The following is an 18,458-nucleotide window of genomic DNA, read 5'->3' on the forward strand; positions in this document are numbered from 1 at the left end:
AGTAACTCCTAGGTAAGGGCAATGATTTGGCGCTATTCCAGCGACTTAAAACGGCTCCTAACACGAGAAAACACGGTTCAAATGTATCCAAATTTCGCTGTATTTTGCATAATATCGAGTAGTAGACAGCAATGCAAGTAAGCTATCTGCCCATTTTTGGCTTTCTGCTATTTATACAGGCTTGGGGTGCCTTAAAAGAGCCAGTTTTACAGTTACGAAGGCTTTTCATATGATAATGGAGATTGGCAGTAGGTTGATGAGTGGACGAAAGCAATCGGTAGTGCGAGCCTCCAAGTTGTGGACCCACATGGCGTAATCTAATTTAAAGGGGCTTGGATATCAAACAGCAGACGACGACAGTAATTAATCAAAAGCAGTTATATACATCTCTTGATTGATTGCTCTAGCTGCCTTCTTCCAGAGCGAGGATTTGACAGTAAGCGTGAAAAAATGACAGAAATGTCAAACAGCCATTGGGCTTATACGTTGGTAGTTGTATCCAAAAACCACAATAGTTCCATGAAATCTCCTCTTGAATAAAATCTACTTTTTTTATTTCTCAAAGTTTTTTTCTTGTTGGTTCAACAATCTACATGGTATGATTATAGGCGTAGGAGTTGACATTGTGCATTTACCACGCATTGCTGCCTTGATTGCACGACGAGGCAGTGATGGGCTTGCCAAGCGCATACTAAGTCCAACAGAATACACTGAATTCACCGCAAAACACAAGGATGATCCAAGCGAATTGAGATATTTGGGATCCAGGCAAGTTTGCGTGCGGTATATGTTTTAGTGATGAATAAGGCATTGACGGTCAGATGTGTAGATGGTGTATGAAGGAAGCAGTGTACAAGGCATTGTATCCAGTGCACAAACTAGAGTGGAAGCAAGTGTCCGTTATCAAGAAAGCAGGTAAACATAGTGCTGACGAGGGATCCCATGTGAGTAAACTAAATCAAACACGACTTTAGGCAAGCCCCATTTATCCATCTTAAACAGCAATTTATACGGCATACAAAAAACACATGTATCACTATCGCATGATGGAGAATACGCCATAGCCCAAGTGATTCTGGAGGGAGCATGAAGGATATCTCTTTATTGCATGCGCACATGTCTGAATAAACATGTGGCTAGTACTAGATGCTACCATCTTTAAACCATCCTTGTTTCAACTGCAACAGTGTCCCCCCTCATGTGTATACCTGATTCATGTCTCTGCTGCTGCCACTCTAAGGAAAGAGAGAGGGTCATCTAGACGAAACTTTGGATTTTTTTTTGCTGTCAAAGAGCTCGTTGACAGCGAGAATTTATATATTTTTTTTTTGGAACGATGATGAATACAGAGGTTGTAGATGTAATATGCCTATACATATGGAGGAAATGTCCAGGCTTTTCGCCAAATGAGTGTTCCAAAGACTCCAGCATGATTTATGCAATAAACCCGTGTCAATAATGATCAATTCATCATGGCGTTCATGCTTCAGTGTTGATGAGACGCTAAACCTTCTCTTTGCAGATAATTGGGCGGACGTGAACAAGGTCGTGGATGAGTTTTGGAAGGCTCCCACTCTGCGTGTCAATCCATGCCCAACAAATTCATTGAATGGCGTGTGTTGCGCATGAAAACTGGAGAATCTAGTCCTGCTCAAGGTATTGTCGGTCGCAGGCGCTCTTGCCGTGACGCTAGAGTTGGATTCAAGGTAGATTTGCGGCTGCTCCATGATTCATATGAAATGAACACGACCTATTTACCCTTGAAACTGCAAAAGAAGGTAGCTCTTCCAAATTGAGCCAAGATATTTGCAAACTGATGCGTGAAGCCAAGGATAGTTTCGATGCGACGTTACAGCACATCTTGAAGCACTACAGGCCTCTAAACAGGAATTCGTTATGCCCGTCTTCATGGTGTTTGATTTAGAACGAAATGCACTTGTCCCTATGCCATTTCCCGCCTGTTATCCACTAGACCAACCTGTTACGACCCTCCAAGAGACCAAGTATCAATAGCTGTTGTTCCTGATGGCTTGTTTGGCGTTGCAAACACAACCTCGGTACCCTCTCTATGCTGTCACCCCCCTCGCCGCACAGACGTGAACCTGGTGAATATGGTTGGGTCGCCATGGAGGATGGCTCGTTCTATAGCGTACACATGGACATCACTGCGGATGGCCATCCTTTTGACCAAGAAGCATGAACAGCTCCTCCAAGATGAATCAATATATACCGCATTTCCTTCCCTCCTCCTATTGTAGCAAAAAACATGTCTAAATAAGTAGGACCTACTATTCTTTCTTTCTGGTGAATAAAGTGTATATTCAGCAATTGGCACATTATTTCTTGTGCCAAAAAAGAGCGTACAAGACCGCGAGCTAGATTTGAGGAAGCGTCCATTTGGTACTAAAGGTTAGTGGGCTCGAGTTACAAGACCATTTTAGGTTATTTTGCGTTCCTTTTTGCACATAATAAAGCAGTTTGCCCTGCTTTTCCACCACTCGTCAAATTAAGTGCACATTTAAAAAACCCAATTATTTCGTTTTCCTTCTCTCTTTCTTATATTAAGTGATTTCCCCTATTTTCCCTCCTTTTTTTTCTCTCTCTTCTTTCTAGTCGGCATCTTTCTCTCACTCATTTATGAACCCATCTTTACTGTAGAAACCAGCAGCAAATCACATACATCATGTCACAACAGCAAGATTCACCTCCAACACCTACCACACCTACAGCAAGCTCCACTACAGACAATGCCAAACACGCACTCGTATGCTCAAAGTGTAATTTGCCTCTGGGCGATCAACTTGTGAGAGCACTCGACGGCGCATTTCATCCTGAATGCTTTACGTGCTGGGTAAGTTAGCACCGCTACAGTGCATTAAATATGGGCACTGAAACCATCTATACAGGACTGCAACACACCAGTAGCATCCAGATACTTGCCTCACCCAACTGAAACAGGCCAACCACTATGCGAGAGAGATTATTTTAAGCGACTGGGCCTCGTGTGTGCTCAATGTAACGAAGCATTGCGTGGAACCTACATCATTGCACTGGACAGAAAATACCACACAAATCACTTTACTTGCAACGATTGCTCAACAGTGTTTGGACCCGACGACTCTTACTACGAGCATGATCATAAAGTATACTGCCACTTTCATTATTCCACTCGATTCGCTGTTTCCTGCGCTGGCTGTGATATGTCGATCTTGAAGCAGTACGTGGAAATAGAGAGAAATGACATGGTTGACCACTGGCATCCCGAGTGTTATATGATTCAGAAGTTTTGGAGTGTTAAAATTGCGCATCCCACACAGAAAGAGAATGATCCCATTATCCCTCGTGGTACATATTTCACATTATTAATGTCAATTAATTTAATGTGTTTAACCCGCCTTCATTATAGAACACAAGCCGCAATCCCCACTGGAGCTGCTCAAGACACAAAAAGAGATGGAAGAAAAGGTCATTAGCATTTGGTCTGTACTGTCAGCCTTTGAAGGTAAGCTTATTTTGTCATTTCAGAATCAGGCACATTATGCTGATCCGCTCAATGCGTAGAATCCTCGGCTGTGTGCATCTCTGAAATGCTATTGCATGTGTCCAATGGCGCCTATATTGAGAGCATCTGTCTGTCTGAGCGATTTCTGGTGCATGTGGAGGCCCTGTTTGCGGGCATTGACAAGATCCAGTCCATCTACCAAGAATACAAGCAGCCCGAGTTCAAATACACACGAGAAGCCAAGATGCTGTGCAAAAAGATCATCAACTTCTTTTCGCTGCTCTCAAGAACGGGCGACATGGAAATGAAGAAGCTAGGCATCACGCAAGAGCTGCTGTCACTGGTAACTGGTTTGGCACACTATCTCAAGATTCTGATTCGTTTGGCTCTCACTTCTGCCTTGCGCTTGGTGCGTTTTGTTTACATGTATACACACAAACACACAATAGAAGCTAACTGTGTTACTATTTATAGGAAATCACTGTTGGCAAGCCTGTAGTGGTGTCTCGTTTACTTGCTAAATTGATGGAGATTCCCGGAAAGGAAAGACACAGTAGAGACTGCCAGCGTCTGATCAAGGCAAAGAACACAGATTTCTGCTATTCATGTCGAAACACCATTGAGGATCAGTGCATGCGAAGTGGCGACTACAGATGGCATATGACCTGCTTCAAATGTCGACAGTGCGCTCGTCAGTTGAACCACGATGATGCTGTGTTCAATACCGCCTCCTGTACCATTCACTGCGTTCAATGCGTTGGCGTGACAAAACGAGAAGCAACTCCATTTGAATACATTACAAAGCTTACTCAATATAGTTTTTTACTGAGAGTTGCGCTTAGCAGACTCTGTAACTTGCTTCAGATTACAGGTACAGTAGTCTATTTTTGACTCGATTTTTCTTGTTTCCACTCATTCCCTTTTTTTCCTCTCTTTTTGAAACAACCATGCTAGATACCCAACTTTCCTCTGTAGACTACTCGTCCAAAACCAAGCCAAATGCCTCCAGCAACAGCAACCATCTGATCAAAGACGCCGTGCAGCTGTCTCCTTCCGCAGAGAAGCAGCTTACCATCATGACGGACGACAAGTTCTATCCAACAGAGATTACGGATGCCAAAAATACAGTGTCTTCCTCAACAACGCACCTAGACAGAAAGGTCTCTCGATCATTCAAATCAGCAAACAAACGCTCCACCATCCTCGGTAATGCGGATCTGGCTGCTTCACTTAAAACACAGCCTCAATCTTCTAGCTCATTAAACAATATTACCACAATGAGGTCCATGCCACCCGCTCGCATGGACAGTCTGCAACGCACACGAGCTGGTCCAGCAGGTGCCGATCAACACAAAGACTTGCCTCAGTTGCCTGCCTCTCGCACCATAGCAACCAACAATGCCACTCGCCATAAGCCCACTCGCAGTGTTGGCCTGGACGATTTACCGCAACTCGCTGCTGCTGCTGTAGCCTCCAAAAAGCACATGATGACCAACTTGCCTCACAACATCCACATCACTACAGGCCCGTCGGGCAAACCACGCATCTACTTTTCTGAGCTCTCTGCACTACAATACATGATTATCCGCTACGTCGCTGTAGTACAGATCGAGCAATACGTCAAATCCTCCTTCTCATCCAGCGAATTGCTCAACCTGATCGAGTTCAAGAAATCATCCATTTGGGGCAAGTTCTTTATTCCGTTCAAGGCCAAAAAGAATTATGGGCCCAAAGCCAAGGAAGAGGGCACGTTTGGTGTGCCATTGGACATACTGACAGAGAGAACAGGTGTGGAATCCAATTTGGGATCTGGTCATTCTCCCCTCAAATTAGCCTCTTTTATCGACGATGCCATCACAGCCATGAGACAGATGGATATGACGGTCGAGGGTATCTTTAGAAAGAATGGTAACATCAGACGTTTGAAGGAGCTGGCAGATGCACTGGACAGAAATGCCAACGATGTGGACCTGACCCAGGAGAATGCTATTCAGGTTGCTGCCTTGCTCAAGAAGTTTTTGCGGGATTTGCCTGATCCGCTATTGACGCATCGATTACATCCTCTCTTTATGTGCGCAGAAAGTAAGTTGACATGTCATCTCGTTCAAGACACACATACTGATATACTCTACCACGGTATAGGAATCGAAAACCCGGTAGAGAGACGCCGTGCATTGCATTTGGCATGTTGCATGTTACCCAGATGTAACCGCGCGACAATGGAAGTGCTGTTTGTGTTCTTTCGATGGGTGGCTTCCTTTTCGCATGTCACTGGAGACGTTGGCAGTCGTATGGACATTCCCAACTTGGCTCGCGTCATTGCGCCCAATATTCTGACAGCCAACTCAAAGGATCCTCTTAAGGACGACTCATTTGCTTCGATCCGTGTGGTGGAGGTGTTGCTGGAATCACATGAAGAGTTTTGCTTGGTAAGTTGTGCAGGGAATCTTTGGCGTGTTGGATATTCATACAGCGTGTCGCTTAGGTACCTGATGATTTGGAAGTGTTTTTGCAAGATCCCAATCTGAGTGATGTGGATATTTCACCCAAAGAGTTTCTGAAAAGGGTGGAGCAAACTGTAAAGCACAAGCATCCTAGCAGTAGCAGCAACCTCACTAGTGGCGCTGGAGCAGCGTCTTCCAAATCTAGCATGCATTCAACCAACCCTGCCCCCACTCATGTGGAAGGAGTCAAGCTCTTTGATGGCACTGTCACTGATGGCCGCCAGCATCCTCCCACATCCATCTACGCACAGCAACAATATCTACCTTATACCAACAATCACCCTAATTCTGATTTCGTGCCACAGCAATTGAACATGAGATACCACCAGCCTGGCAGCCCTATCCCTGCTCCTCCTCGTCGCATGGACAGCCATGAATCCTTTGCTTCTATGAACTCGTATTATCCAAATAACCACATAGACCATCATTTGCCTTCACCGCAACATAGATTCGTGCCTCAGCATAATAACCACCAACAGCAACACCATCATCACCATCAGCAATCGCCTCTCAACACTGTCCCCACGTCTACTTCTTCTCCTGTTGCTAATGCTATTCCTTCGCCACTTTAAAAAATCGTTATTGCATCCATATTCCCCAATTCATCTTGTTTTTTCCTGTACAACTACATTTAATCGCTATTCTTAAACATGAATGATAGACAAGGAGATTTTTTTTTTTTTTATAAATACTATTAATTTACCATGGGTTTTACTTGGTGAGTGGATGGAGCATGTGTATTTTGCGATATTGACAGAGTATTCAGCTAAATTTAACTCGATTTGGCGTGTGTCTTTTCCAGAATGACACTGGATTTATGTAGCATTATAGAGCAGCCATTCAGAACGTACATTGACTACTTTTGAGACGTTGCAAACTGCAAGGACCATGTCAACACGCTTCATTAATTGAACAACATTTGACAAGTAGTCGATAAAACGGCCAACTGGATATTCAGGCACACAATTGAATACCCAATCATCATCAGTGTGTTCCACCTATGAAACATCAAAGCAATAGCACACAGTTCATGTCTCTTGACTTCAGTGAATGTCAAACAACACACAAATATAAAATGTGCCTACTTACTACAGCTGTGACCTCCTTGAAAGCGGGAAACATTAAGGAAGAATCGTATTTAGAAAATGATAATAGGTAGTGAAATGAACCAGAGCTCCCGGCTAGCCGGTCAATCAACCTGGAATATGAAAAAGTGGCCAGCTGCCATGTGGCACAAAGGAATCTTATTAGAAATTCAATACACAAAGATCGGGATGTACAAGAATTCAAAGCAAGATGTTGGAAATAATCTTATCAAACATGAATGTGATCAAATGAGCACTCTCAAAATGAAACTATACACATGAATCAAGCCAACGCCTGCTAGTTTCTGTCCCAGACGACAAGGTATCCTGAACGAACAAACGATGCTATTGATATAGGCCGCATTATGGTGTGATTTGGCTTTCATTTCATCCAACATAATACAAGTAAGGTTCATGGTATTTTGCAGATGGGAAAAAGTTGGTTTACACAGTTGATTGGTGTGTAATACGCTAATTTCGTTGGAAAACAACGGGCAATAATGCAAATTAGTAATCTCCTTAGAGCCACATTCATGATTTTCGTGAGTTGTTGCACATGCAATTGACACTTGATCAGTTTCACCCTATAGACTCGATAGTTTGGGAATGAACAACAACTTGATACTCGGCTCTTGTTGAATGACGCCCGCCATGTACATAGCATGCCTGTACGTCCATTCATCCAACTGACTGTTGAGCTATACATGGATTGCTCAAAGAGCAACCATGGCTTCCGCCGTTACTCAAGCTTGAAATCCACCAGTCTTAATTGGATTTGTAAACTTTATATAAAAGGTCAAAATATGGCATGTCGCACAGCAATTACATGTTGTCTAACAGCACAAATCGACATGTTGAACTTGCAGATGGTGCTTGCAGTCTGTAGGATGCTTGTAGTGGGTAGTTATTCAACGTTTTGCAGAACCAAACCCACTTTTAAACGCAGTTGATGTTATGTTGGACCACGAAATGCCTTTTCTCGGTGTTTAAGCAGCAAGTTACATGGATACAATGGCTGTCGGAAGTTTTAGGTTCATCATGTCCTCTGTGTTCCCCCCCTCAAATAAGCCCATAAAAATTGCGGGGAAGCCAGGAAATGTAGACATGATCTGACATAGTGTAGCAAGGTTGGCCGAGACATCTTTGAATTCAAATCTTGTTTGCTGTAACGTATGCTTATCTTTATCAACCGCTGGAACCAAGTGGTACTTGTTCAACAGCACACCTTTGTATACATGTGATAATCCTGTAGGGTTATCAGGGAAAGTTTTTTCAATTGAGACAAATGTGGGGTAAAATGGATGAGTCTGATTTTCTATCTTTTGTTTCCATTTAGTTTTAGCCCTGAATGGTACAATAGATAATAAGGGCAACAGGATTGATTGGTTTGTTCGATCAATTTTCGTGCAAGTGGCTAATCGTTTAATCGTTGGACAATAAAACTATGGATATACGTTTAAACATGGCATTTAAATGGAACTCAAGAATTTGAAATGTGTTTAGCTAAAGGCGCTACCGTAGCTTGCAGACAGACAGAGAGAAAGATGAAAGATGAAAAAACTGCGTCAATATCATATGTTACTATTTACTGTTTGTAATTAGCTCTACAATCACATGAGTCATGTTAAATGATTACAGTGCTGTTGCGAAGGTATGGCAAATTGCGGCAAATATTGGGTAAATAGTGATATTTGTGCCCAGCTAAAATGGAGAGGGGAGTTTGTCAGGGCAAATGTAAAATATAAAGAAGGTTTGAGTTACCCATGTGATACTAATTAAACAGTGGTAACTTGTATAGTATGATTTTTGAAGGAATGTGTATGCGTGTGTGTATACATGTATGCTCAAAATGCTGGCCATGAGCATCGTTTTCATCAAACAGCCAGAGAAATGTAGGCCCATGGATACCGTTGCTATGGAAACGCATCCATGATCAACAGCCTTTCATTGCCATTATACAGATCAAACTTGTATAGACAAGTCTATAAATCTGATTATAAATAAAAATTATCATCTTCTCCGTGGAAATTCCGGGTTTTAATAGAGTTGTGAGCCCCCCCGCGAAATAACCATAAAAAAGGGAGGCAAACAATTTGAAATGTATAGATCCATTCTCTTTTTTTTTCCTCTTTTCCACATTTTTCATCAAGCACATCATGACTGACATCACTCCAAATATCAACTTCAAGAATGACCCACCACTCTATGATCTGCAAAAAGTCATCCAACAATATCAATCACAACCTGAATTACTCAAATTGATCCTAACAAGCAAAGTCGAAGAGGATAAAAGAAGAGCTGAAGAGGCTAAATTACGTGCAAAAGAACTCGATCTCTACTTTCAGCACAAGGAAAAGAAATCACACAAAATACTGCCTTCCATCTCATCTTCATTAAGAAAGAATCGTTCCTCATCATTGTCCTCTCCATATGCCATTCCTCCTCTATCGTCTCACTCATCGCACCAAACATCTGCCTCCTCCGCTGCTGCCTATCGCAGTTACCACTCTTCCATCTCGTCTACATCTTCTTCATCGGGCTCAGTGTCATCTCTCTCTGAACTTGAGGAGGAAGAGGAACAAGACATCCACATGGATCATCAACAACGTAGACATTCTGCTGCTGCCGCCATGCTGGCCATGGGAGGTTCTGCTGCCAATGTTGAATCCTTCTCGAATGCCTATCCATCTCCCATAGACGAGCATTACAGTGATGAAAAGGAAGAGACTACAGCAGAAGAAGACGAAGACATGAACAAACCTCGTCGCAGAAGAGAAATGCAAGCCATCACCAAGATTGTTGAGACCAGAGAATTTCCCTACGTCGACAACTATTTCTGGAAGAACAATGGCAATACGGTGCAGAAAAAGACTGGCTGTAAGAGCATCTACTACAAGTGCTCTAATAGTAATAAGGTACGGTACACACAGTTCAAAGAGACGGGATTTGGCGGGGGGAAGTTGGATTAGCGGGTTTGCCCGTGAGACATCTCATTGGTCTTGTTGACATATGAAATTCATGCTTCAACTTGCCCTCTCTTTCAATTTCACACGATTTCTAATTGGTTGATTTGACTAATGTAAATTCATTTCTATAGGGATGCTCCGTTAATAAAACTGTAACTGCTAAACCCAATGGCGAGTATCTCATCAAGTACAGAGGCTGCCACTTGCAAGAATGTGGTAGAGTTGAGAGAATCAGAGATCTGTAACCAGATCCATCACCATGAAAAAATCAATTCCATATACCTGAATCATCCAATATGTTCATCAAGCCCAAACAAACAACACTGTATTTTATCTATGCTTCCTCCCTTTTTGTCTTTATCTATGACTAATATATATTCACATAATAAAAAATTACCGATCCACAATCTATTTTATACTTGTTGTTATTTGTAATCATGTCGTTGAACGATGGCCAGAAATTATCGAGGCTTCCGGGCTCTACGTTGGATCCTCAGATCCAGGTGATTTTGTTTGATAGTAGCACATCAGCATCTCGTACAGCATCGATATTACATATCCAACCAACCAAGCGATCCAAATCGCTTAGACGTCAAAATAAACCGTCGACCATCTTGACTAGCAGTGAAAAAGAGACTGGCCAAGCCAAGGATGAGATCTATTCGCCTTGGTCTGGATGACTGTACAGCCTTTAACTTGATTTAATCTCTATCGCTTCCAAATTAGTAAACTTAACTTTCGCACGCTAGCGAACATTGCAGAGCAGCATATCATTACACAATAAAGTGAGTCTACCAAAATAATAGCAACCCCTCCCCCCGCCTTTGTGCTCTATACAATTTTATTGCATTATCCGATTTGTGCTTCCGGGTGAGATTTAATGCGGAACATGCTATGCTACAGAGAGTACGTTTTGCAACGGAAGATATGATATGGATCATCTAGGAATTTGAACTACCGAGCTACGAGCCATCTATATTTCAGCTAGTTTGATAGTATAGTTTGTACAGGTTATTTATTGTATCTGAAATGTCCAGCGTGCCTTAAAACCACTAATAAGCTGTATCACTGTGCTATGGTGCAGCGACACAACAGTGCCACTCAATCTAATATCTCCAGCTGAATTTTTGGATGTAACAGCATGCTCTAAACCTAGATTTATGCATGCAATCTTTTTACGTCTTTCTATCATAACAAAAACGCGTCGAATGACAAGCAAATATATAAAATACAGATAAATTGGACAGCTTTTAAGCCCTAATATCTTGTCATGTAGTCCTTTCTGAGTCACCGGAATAACGCTCAACAATTGTACTCGAATTGGGATAACCTCCTGACACCTTTGCTCAACTTTTTGGGGACCAAAAAAACATGGACAAACTTCGACCAAAAAAAAGCATGAGGTACCCCTCATGGTTTTCATCGAAAATCAAACGATCGCGTTTTTCACCTTGAAAATGAAGACTTTTACTATGGTATATCTTGAATCAAAATGTTTCTATCGATCTAACGTAAGCCCTGAAATCATCTTTATGGAACTTTGATATGTAAAATTTCAACATTTTGGCCAGAAACCTCTTTTCATATTTTCGTAAATTACTCAATAAGTTTATTCAAAACATCTATCTTACTTTGTACCTTTAAATTCGCCTTGAAAAGCACTCCAAGAAAGCTTAAAGAAGCATAGAACGATCATCACATTTTATATAGTCGAATCTCACAAAATAGTTCAATCAAGTCGAAAAACAACAAAATCTGGCCAATGTTGAGCAAAAAAAAAAAAAAAAAGTTCTGAGTTTGAACCAACATTCGCGCTGCTGGCTGGCCCAAATGCCTTTCAGATTATGACAACGATGATTGAGATGCTAATACGTCCATCAAACTCTTATTGTACGCATTGAATTTATTGAAATAAACTATACTTGTTGTGGGAAGCAAGTGGGTCCATCATGACCACCACCATTGACCATCAATACACGTGCTCCAAATTCAAAAGGATTGCTATTATAAGCAACAAAATCAGCTTTACCACCCTTCTTTAGTACACCTGGTCCATTCAAAGTATCGTCATTGATCAAACCAAAGATGTCTGCTAGATTCCAAGTGATCAAACCAACAGCCTCCTGCGCAGTTAAATCAGCATTGTGTGCCAGGTTCCATCCAGCCTCCCAGATCAGATTACGAGCATCGCCATTATCCACATCAGTGCTACCCAGTCCAACACGCACTTGGTGTTTCAAGAGCACATCCAGCACGGTGCTAGGTGTCACGGGTGGACCTGTCAAACAAAAGCGAGATTGCCATGTTGTAGGGAAACAGCGAGCAGGCATCAATACCACAGGAACGTCCAGTCGACTCAAATGGTCAGCGACGAGATGCGATTCAGCGCCGCCCAAAATAACAAATTTGACATCGTGGCTGTGTTCCTTGGAAATCCATTGTTTGATGAGAAGGATTGATGCAATCTCATCCTTGTCGTCCACCTGAACAACCACTGGTATCAAGCCTCGAGCAGCACGTGCAAAGACATTATGAGAAGGATCTTTTTTGATGTTGGAAATCAATAAATCGCGAATGGTTGCAATTTGTTTAGATACTGTCATTGATCCTAGTAGATAAAATTAGTATAAAAGTGATAAGCAGGCTTGATGGAGAGTCATGCTTATACCCGAATGGTCAATTACAAAATTCAAGGCTGCCTCCTCCTTGACCAAAGCATCCACGGTGTCCAATATTGTATTTTCTACGCCTGTGCGGAAAGCAACAGAGATGCCAGCAAGTAAATCAGAGCCAACTTGAGGCTGTGATATAGCAGTAGTAACGCCTGAATATCATATATTAGCACATGCGTTTCTTTTTTAATCTGACATGTCCTATCCATTTACCTGCTTTGTATGCCTTTTGCAGATGCTGACCATTGAATTTAAGACCATCGACAGCACGCACAATCTTCTTGTACAACCCATCATCAGTAACATCATTTTTGGCATAACCATCTTGTGTTGTTTCCTCTGCTTGAATTTCATAAAGGCCCAAAGGGACGCCCATAGACACGATACCCTGTTTTTTTAAAAAAACGATATGAGCACTTGATGGCGAGCCCTCTAATACGTTCAACTTACTGGTATAACAATAGCACCTCCCATTTCGAAAACAGGACTCGAGTTTGGCCACTCTACATGATCGCGATCACAGTCAATGCCAATGCAAGCGACCTGCCCTTCTTTCACCACGATGTAGAGCCCTTGACCCAATTCACTGGCACTCAATGTCTGGCTGGCATTCATGTAGATTTCGCTAATGTTTCTCAACACAAACGAATCAACACCACTCGTACAGGCATCGTTGAATGACTCGGGATTGTCCAAACCGTGATCTTCTAAATGCATGACATTGGGCGAAAAGGGTGGTAAGTAGTGTCTTTCTTTTTCGGTAGATGCCTTCTTTGTAGATTCAGCTGCCATCATTTGCTTGAGCACAGTGTCTTGCTCAGTAACACTCTTTCCCCATGATTTCTTGAAATCAAGCTGTTCACCATCGATAATGACATGCTTTGGACGAGCACCCAAGCGCAGAGGATGGCGTTCCCAAATGACAATATCAGCATCTTTTCCCACCTCAATACTAAGCGTCATAATATGAGTTGCTTTGCCTTGGTAATGTAAATCAAGCTGGACTTTACCTTCCAATACGGTGACCGAGTTTCAATGAATCGGCTGGCACAGTTGTCAGTGCTTGCAGCGCCTTGTGTTGATCAAAACCATAGTGATAAGCCTTCTGTGCTTCGTGCATTAAATCACGCTATGTAGATGGTGAGTCCTCGGTCAGCAGCACTCCATGACAATTCAACTTACAGCGTTTGTCACTGGGTGATCACTCTTGAATGCAACTGGGATGCCCGCAGCATCGAGGATCTTTGGTGCGTGGACATTTTGATCCCAAGCCTCTGCCTATTGAAGCACAAATGAGTCCATTTCTGCCTTCCAATGCTCATATAAAAGACGCTCACCTTGTATCCCCACATGTCTAATAAAAGAAATAAAATCATAAATACTAGCACCACACTCCAAAAGAGCTCACTGCTTACCTGCAAAAGTAGCAATGGTGATGTTGTTCTTTGCTCGCTTGATGATATCAGGCACTTGCCAGGCACTCAATGCATGATGAAAGGCGGCAATTTCAAAACCAAACTCGAGTGAATGATGCACCATGGCTTCAATGTCTTGCGGCAAGTAGCAATGCACATTCAAATTGACCTGCTTTCGTAAAAGTGCTACCAAGCTATTCAAGTCGAGATCCTCAGGATAGCTCTCTGTGAGACGTGTGATCTTGTACTCATCGACAGGCTTGTTGGTAGGAAAGGTTTTGTGGATGCGAGTAGCAGCATCACACCAGTCGTCTTGCTTGTGCATGAGATTTCGTGCCTCTTCAAATTTGCGTCTAAACAAGTAGTTTTCACCGAGACCTTGCCAAAGAAAATAAGTCGATATATCATTTTGTCTGATTTATAGGCTTTACTTACGAGTCATGGGCATCTTGTGGAGCTCAGCACCGTAGTAGCCTTTGGGATTCTCACCGCAAGCCATCTTCATGTAACGCCAAACAATCTCTTGATCCTCCTCCGATACGCCGGCCCCAATCAACATGTCCTGATTTGAAAGTGTCGATACAGGACGAAGCTTGATCACAGCGGCCTCACCACCCATCAAGTTACCAGATCCAGGCAAGATAAGCGATGTTGTAATACCTCCACTGGCAACCACCTTGAGGCCAGGATCAGTAGGGCTGAGGGCATCAATGACACGCACGTAAGGTGTGGTGGGCGAAGTCATTTCATTCGTGTCATCTGAAGCAGTTAACCCCCCTAACGAATCTACGGTCATATGCGAATGCATATCAATGATACCAGGTGTAACAACGCGACCTTCAGCATCCAAGATGCGCGTATCTTTGGGCACCTTGAGATCTTTACCTACAGCTGCAATCAATCCATCCTTCAAGTAGACTTGACCTTCTTCAAGATAGCTGTTGCCTAACCAAACGTGACCGTTGCGAATCAGGATATCAGTGGCCTCAGGGGCTACTCGAGGGTTGCGATGCCGGGTTCGAGTGTTGTTTGTATAGGCTTGGTCTCTATCTACCACCGCTTGACACTGGGCCAAACCTTGTTCAAAGGAATTCAACGAAATTCCGGGAGAAATGACCTTGGCCTGGCTGGTACTGTCCCATAGTCCTTGTGCTTCTGCTGGGCTAGAGGTCAGTGCAATGGCTGGTAAATGGTGCGAAAGATAGACACAACTAGAACCAAAAAAGGCCAATGCGGACACCGTCAATAACAGCCGAGTTCTTTGCTGCTTTCTATTATAAGAGGAAGGGAAATCAGGAAGCAACAAGGGCTGAGTTTTGCCCTTGCTGTTATTGCTATCGCTAAACATGATGTTTATAAGAGAAAAATTAAAAAGAGGAAAAAAAAGACAAAATAGGATTTTTAAGCTATTTATGTGAAACGTGAAACTGACAAATAATCTTGTTGCCATGGAGATCAATTGCATAATATGCTATCACTTTAGTTATATGACTAATAGACACGAGCAAATGGAGGCACAGGCTTGCACTCCTTTTCATCCAAGGTTGTATCTGTGACATGGCGATACTTGATAGTGACATCGCCCTTGTCTTGATCTTGCCATGTCAGCGTGTGCTTCATCCAATTCACATCATCACGCTCCTTGAAGTCATCGCGAGCATGTGCACCGCGAGATTCAGTACGTACAGCAGCAGCATGCATGGTTTGGCTGGCACACGTCAAGAGATTCTGAAGCTCCAATGTCTCTACCAAATCCGTGTTCCAAATCATGCTTCGATCCGTTACTCCCACATCCTTGAACGAGTCCCACACCTGGTCAATCTTGCCGCGACCTTGATCCAATGTCTCTTGCGTGCGAAAAACAGCAGCGTCTGCTTGCATGACCTTTTGCATGTTGAGGCGGATCTCAGAGGTACGTTTGGGCCCTTGCGAGTTTCTCAGCTTGTCAAGATTGGCAATACTAGCAGCACCTGCATCGGCTGTCAAGGGTGTTAATGGAGTACCAGGTTCCAATGTGTCTGCAATATGATGCGCAACAGCGCGACCAAAGACGACGATATCAAGCAACGAATTAGCACCAAGACGGTTGGCCCCATGGACCGAAACACAGGCAGCCTCTCCAGCAGCATAAAGACCGGGCACGACCTTATCATCACCATTCTCGTCTTGAGTGATTACTTCACCTGTGTATTTGGTAGGGATACCTCCCATATTATAGTGCACTGTAGGCAGAACAGGGATAGGCTCTTTGGTGACCTATTTTGAGACGTTAAAACCATGATACTCTTAATTCACTACAGTTCACTTTCATCAATCCCTGCAAAAATTGCAGCAGTTTCTGAGATACCAGGCAAGCGCTCCTGAAGCACAGCAGGAGGCAAATGGTGCAGTTGAAGGTGAATATGATCCTTCTCGGGTCCAACGCCACGGCCAGCCTTGATTTCCAACGTCATGGCACGAGAGACAACATCACGCGAAGCTAAATCCTTGGCAGTAGGCGCGTAGCGCTCCATGAAACGCTCACCAGCAGAGTTGACAAGGTAGCCACCTTCGCCACGAGAGCCTTCTGTGATGAGACAACCAGAGCCATAGATTCCAGTAGGATGGAACTGTACAAACTCGGGGTCCTGCAGAGGAAGACCAGCACGAGCTATCATGGCATTGCCATCACCAGTACACGTATGAGCAGATGTACAGGAGAAATAAGCACGACCATAGCCACCAGTAGCAAGCACCGTCTTGTGAGATCTAAAACGATGCAGTGTGCCATCTTCCATGTTGAGTGCAATCACACCTTTACATTCACCATCCTCCATGATCAGATCCAGTGCAAAGTATTCAATGAAATAGTTGGTATCATGACGCAGGGAGTAACCGTACAGTGTATGCAGAATGGCATGACCCGTGCGATCAGCCACAGCGGCACAACGATACGCTTGTCCTCCCTTGCCAAACTTCAAGCTTTGACCACCAAAGGCACGTTGATAAATCTTACCTTCGGGCGTTCGAGAAAAGGGCACACCGTAATGCTCCAGCTCAATGACAGTGTGCGGCGCTTCACGGCACATGTAATGAATTGCATCTTGATCACCCAACCAATCAGACCCCTTGACAGTATCATACATGTGCCATCTCCAATCGTCCTCCGTCATATTACCCAGTGCTGCATTGATGCCACCTTGAGCTGCCACCGTATGCGAACGAGTGGGGAACAGTTTAGTGATACATGCTGTGTTGAAACCTGCCTCTGCCAAGCCAAACGCAGCGCGAAGACCAGCACCACCAGCGCCAACAACGACAGCGTCGTATTCGTGATCAAAGATGGGATAGTTTCCTGGGACATGCAATCCCTATGGCATCCCTGAGTTTAAATGGAAAAATTATGCTGTACTACTTACCTTGGCCTCTCTTGCGCAAAGGGGTTGATGAGCCATCACTTGCAACGCTGGTTTGGAAGAGTGCAATGCTCTCACTGCCATGGTGCCTATATAATTGCATGAAACATGAGTTGGAGTTTGTGTGCATGTGTATTCGGAATTCACATTTGTTGGCTACTTACGATCTGTTGAACGCGACTAAAAAAGATCAGAAGCACGAAATGGTGAGTAACACGTCAATTCAATGTGTATTCTTCCAAGTAGTATTTACCAATAGCTTCCTTGCGGGTGAGCCTATGAATCTCAACATGATTATATTTAGTGCAAGAATAAAGTGAGAAAGAAAGAAAAGAAAAAAGAAAAAATGTTAATCCTCTTGAATGTATTTCTGAAAAGCGCCGCCCACTTGCGCGATTTCGTTGATTTGATCTTATACAGTACACTAGTGTCCATTAACGTTGGCAGTAGTACTTTATCGTACATATTTTATGATGGTAAAGAGTTGATCGTTCTTGGTCGACCCGTCTAGACTATGAAATATTTGATTCATTAACGAGATCTATTTAGATCAACCCGCGTAGGCCGGCCAGTTGCTCGAAAAACAATTATAACACTATAAAAGAGGCCGTGAGATTAAACCTTGTCAACCATGTACACGGCATGGCACCTATAACGAACCAAGCAAAGAGGAAAGCTAAAGATCCCAATTAAAGAAATACGAACGTCATATTCTACCTAAGAATACAAAAACAAAGCTTTAATCCAGGTTTGCTGGGCACATATCATGTGCTACTACTTAGAACCAGACTTTGATAGATAACTTGAATAATAATTACAGACTGCCTTCAAAGAGACAATTAAATTCTAGGCATCTTAGTCTTTACAGTATAGAGAGAGACCAATGACCAAATAGTCTAGTATCCAAATAGCTTCAGCT

The 18,458-nt window shown here is 43.1% G+C and overlaps 7 protein-coding genes across 7 annotated transcripts; 4 read left to right on the top strand and 3 right to left on the bottom strand.

The window, feature by feature from the left end:
• Positions 1-598: 598 nt before the first annotated feature.
• On the top strand, positions 599-1,090 carry ATC70_001763 (uncharacterized protein; the record flags this gene model as incomplete). Its single annotated transcript, XM_064821156.1, has 3 exons — positions 599-768; positions 830-915; positions 975-1,090. The coding sequence occupies 3 exons, from the start codon at positions 599-601 to the stop codon at positions 1,088-1,090; spliced, it is 372 nt and encodes a 123-aa protein (XP_064680842.1).
• Positions 1,091-1,589: 499 nt separating this feature from the next.
• ATC70_001764 (uncharacterized protein) lies at positions 1,590-2,013 on the top strand (the record flags this gene model as incomplete). Its single annotated transcript, XM_064821157.1, has 2 exons — positions 1,590-1,778; positions 1,837-2,013. 2 exons carry the CDS (start codon positions 1,590-1,592, stop codon positions 2,011-2,013), a joined length of 366 nt encoding a protein of 121 aa, XP_064680843.1.
• Positions 2,014-2,683: 670 nt separating this feature from the next.
• Positions 2,684-6,578, top strand: ATC70_001765 (uncharacterized protein; the record flags this gene model as incomplete). The annotated part of the gene is made up of 8 exons (XM_064821158.1): positions 2,684-2,851; positions 2,907-3,345; positions 3,407-3,502; positions 3,562-3,911; positions 3,977-4,373; positions 4,457-5,584; positions 5,645-5,931; positions 5,988-6,578. The coding sequence occupies 8 exons, from the start codon at positions 2,684-2,686 to the stop codon at positions 6,576-6,578; spliced, it is 3,456 nt and encodes a 1,151-aa protein (XP_064680844.1).
• A 2,669-nt stretch (positions 6,579-9,247) lies between these two features.
• ATC70_001766 (uncharacterized protein) lies at positions 9,248-10,302 on the top strand (the record flags this gene model as incomplete). Its single annotated transcript, XM_064821159.1, has 2 exons — positions 9,248-10,006; positions 10,189-10,302. The coding sequence occupies 2 exons, from the start codon at positions 9,248-9,250 to the stop codon at positions 10,300-10,302; spliced, it is 873 nt and encodes a 290-aa protein (XP_064680845.1).
• Positions 10,303-11,973: 1,671 nt separating this feature from the next.
• ATC70_001767 (uncharacterized protein) lies at positions 11,974-15,492 on the bottom strand (the record flags this gene model as incomplete). The annotated part of the gene is made up of 9 exons (XM_064821160.1): positions 11,974-12,665; positions 12,726-12,881; positions 12,943-13,117; positions 13,180-13,681; positions 13,740-13,858; positions 13,912-14,007; positions 14,067-14,083; positions 14,145-14,522; positions 14,580-15,492. 9 exons carry the CDS (start codon positions 15,490-15,492, stop codon positions 11,974-11,976), a joined length of 3,048 nt encoding a protein of 1,015 aa, XP_064680846.1.
• Positions 15,493-15,635: 143 nt separating this feature from the next.
• SMC5 (Structural maintenance of chromosomes protein 5) lies at positions 15,636-16,355 on the bottom strand (the record flags this gene model as incomplete). The annotated part of the gene is made up of 1 exon (XM_064821161.1): positions 15,636-16,355. One exon carries the CDS (start codon positions 16,353-16,355, stop codon positions 15,636-15,638), a length of 720 nt encoding a protein of 239 aa, XP_064680847.1.
• An 83-nt stretch (positions 16,356-16,438) lies between these two features.
• ATC70_001769 (MFS domain-containing protein) lies at positions 16,439-17,831 on the bottom strand (the record flags this gene model as incomplete). Its single annotated transcript, XM_064821162.1, has 4 exons — positions 16,439-17,494; positions 17,543-17,628; positions 17,704-17,719; positions 17,793-17,831. The coding sequence occupies 4 exons, from the start codon at positions 17,829-17,831 to the stop codon at positions 16,439-16,441; spliced, it is 1,197 nt and encodes a 398-aa protein (XP_064680848.1).
• Positions 17,832-18,458: the final 627 nt, after the last annotated feature.

The sequence above is a fragment of the Mucor velutinosus genome (genome assembly GCF_035048745.1).
Source record: "Mucor velutinosus strain NIH1002 chromosome Unknown tig00000093, whole genome shotgun sequence".
NCBI lineage: Eukaryota > Fungi > Mucoromycota > Mucoromycetes > Mucorales > Mucoraceae > Mucor > Mucor velutinosus.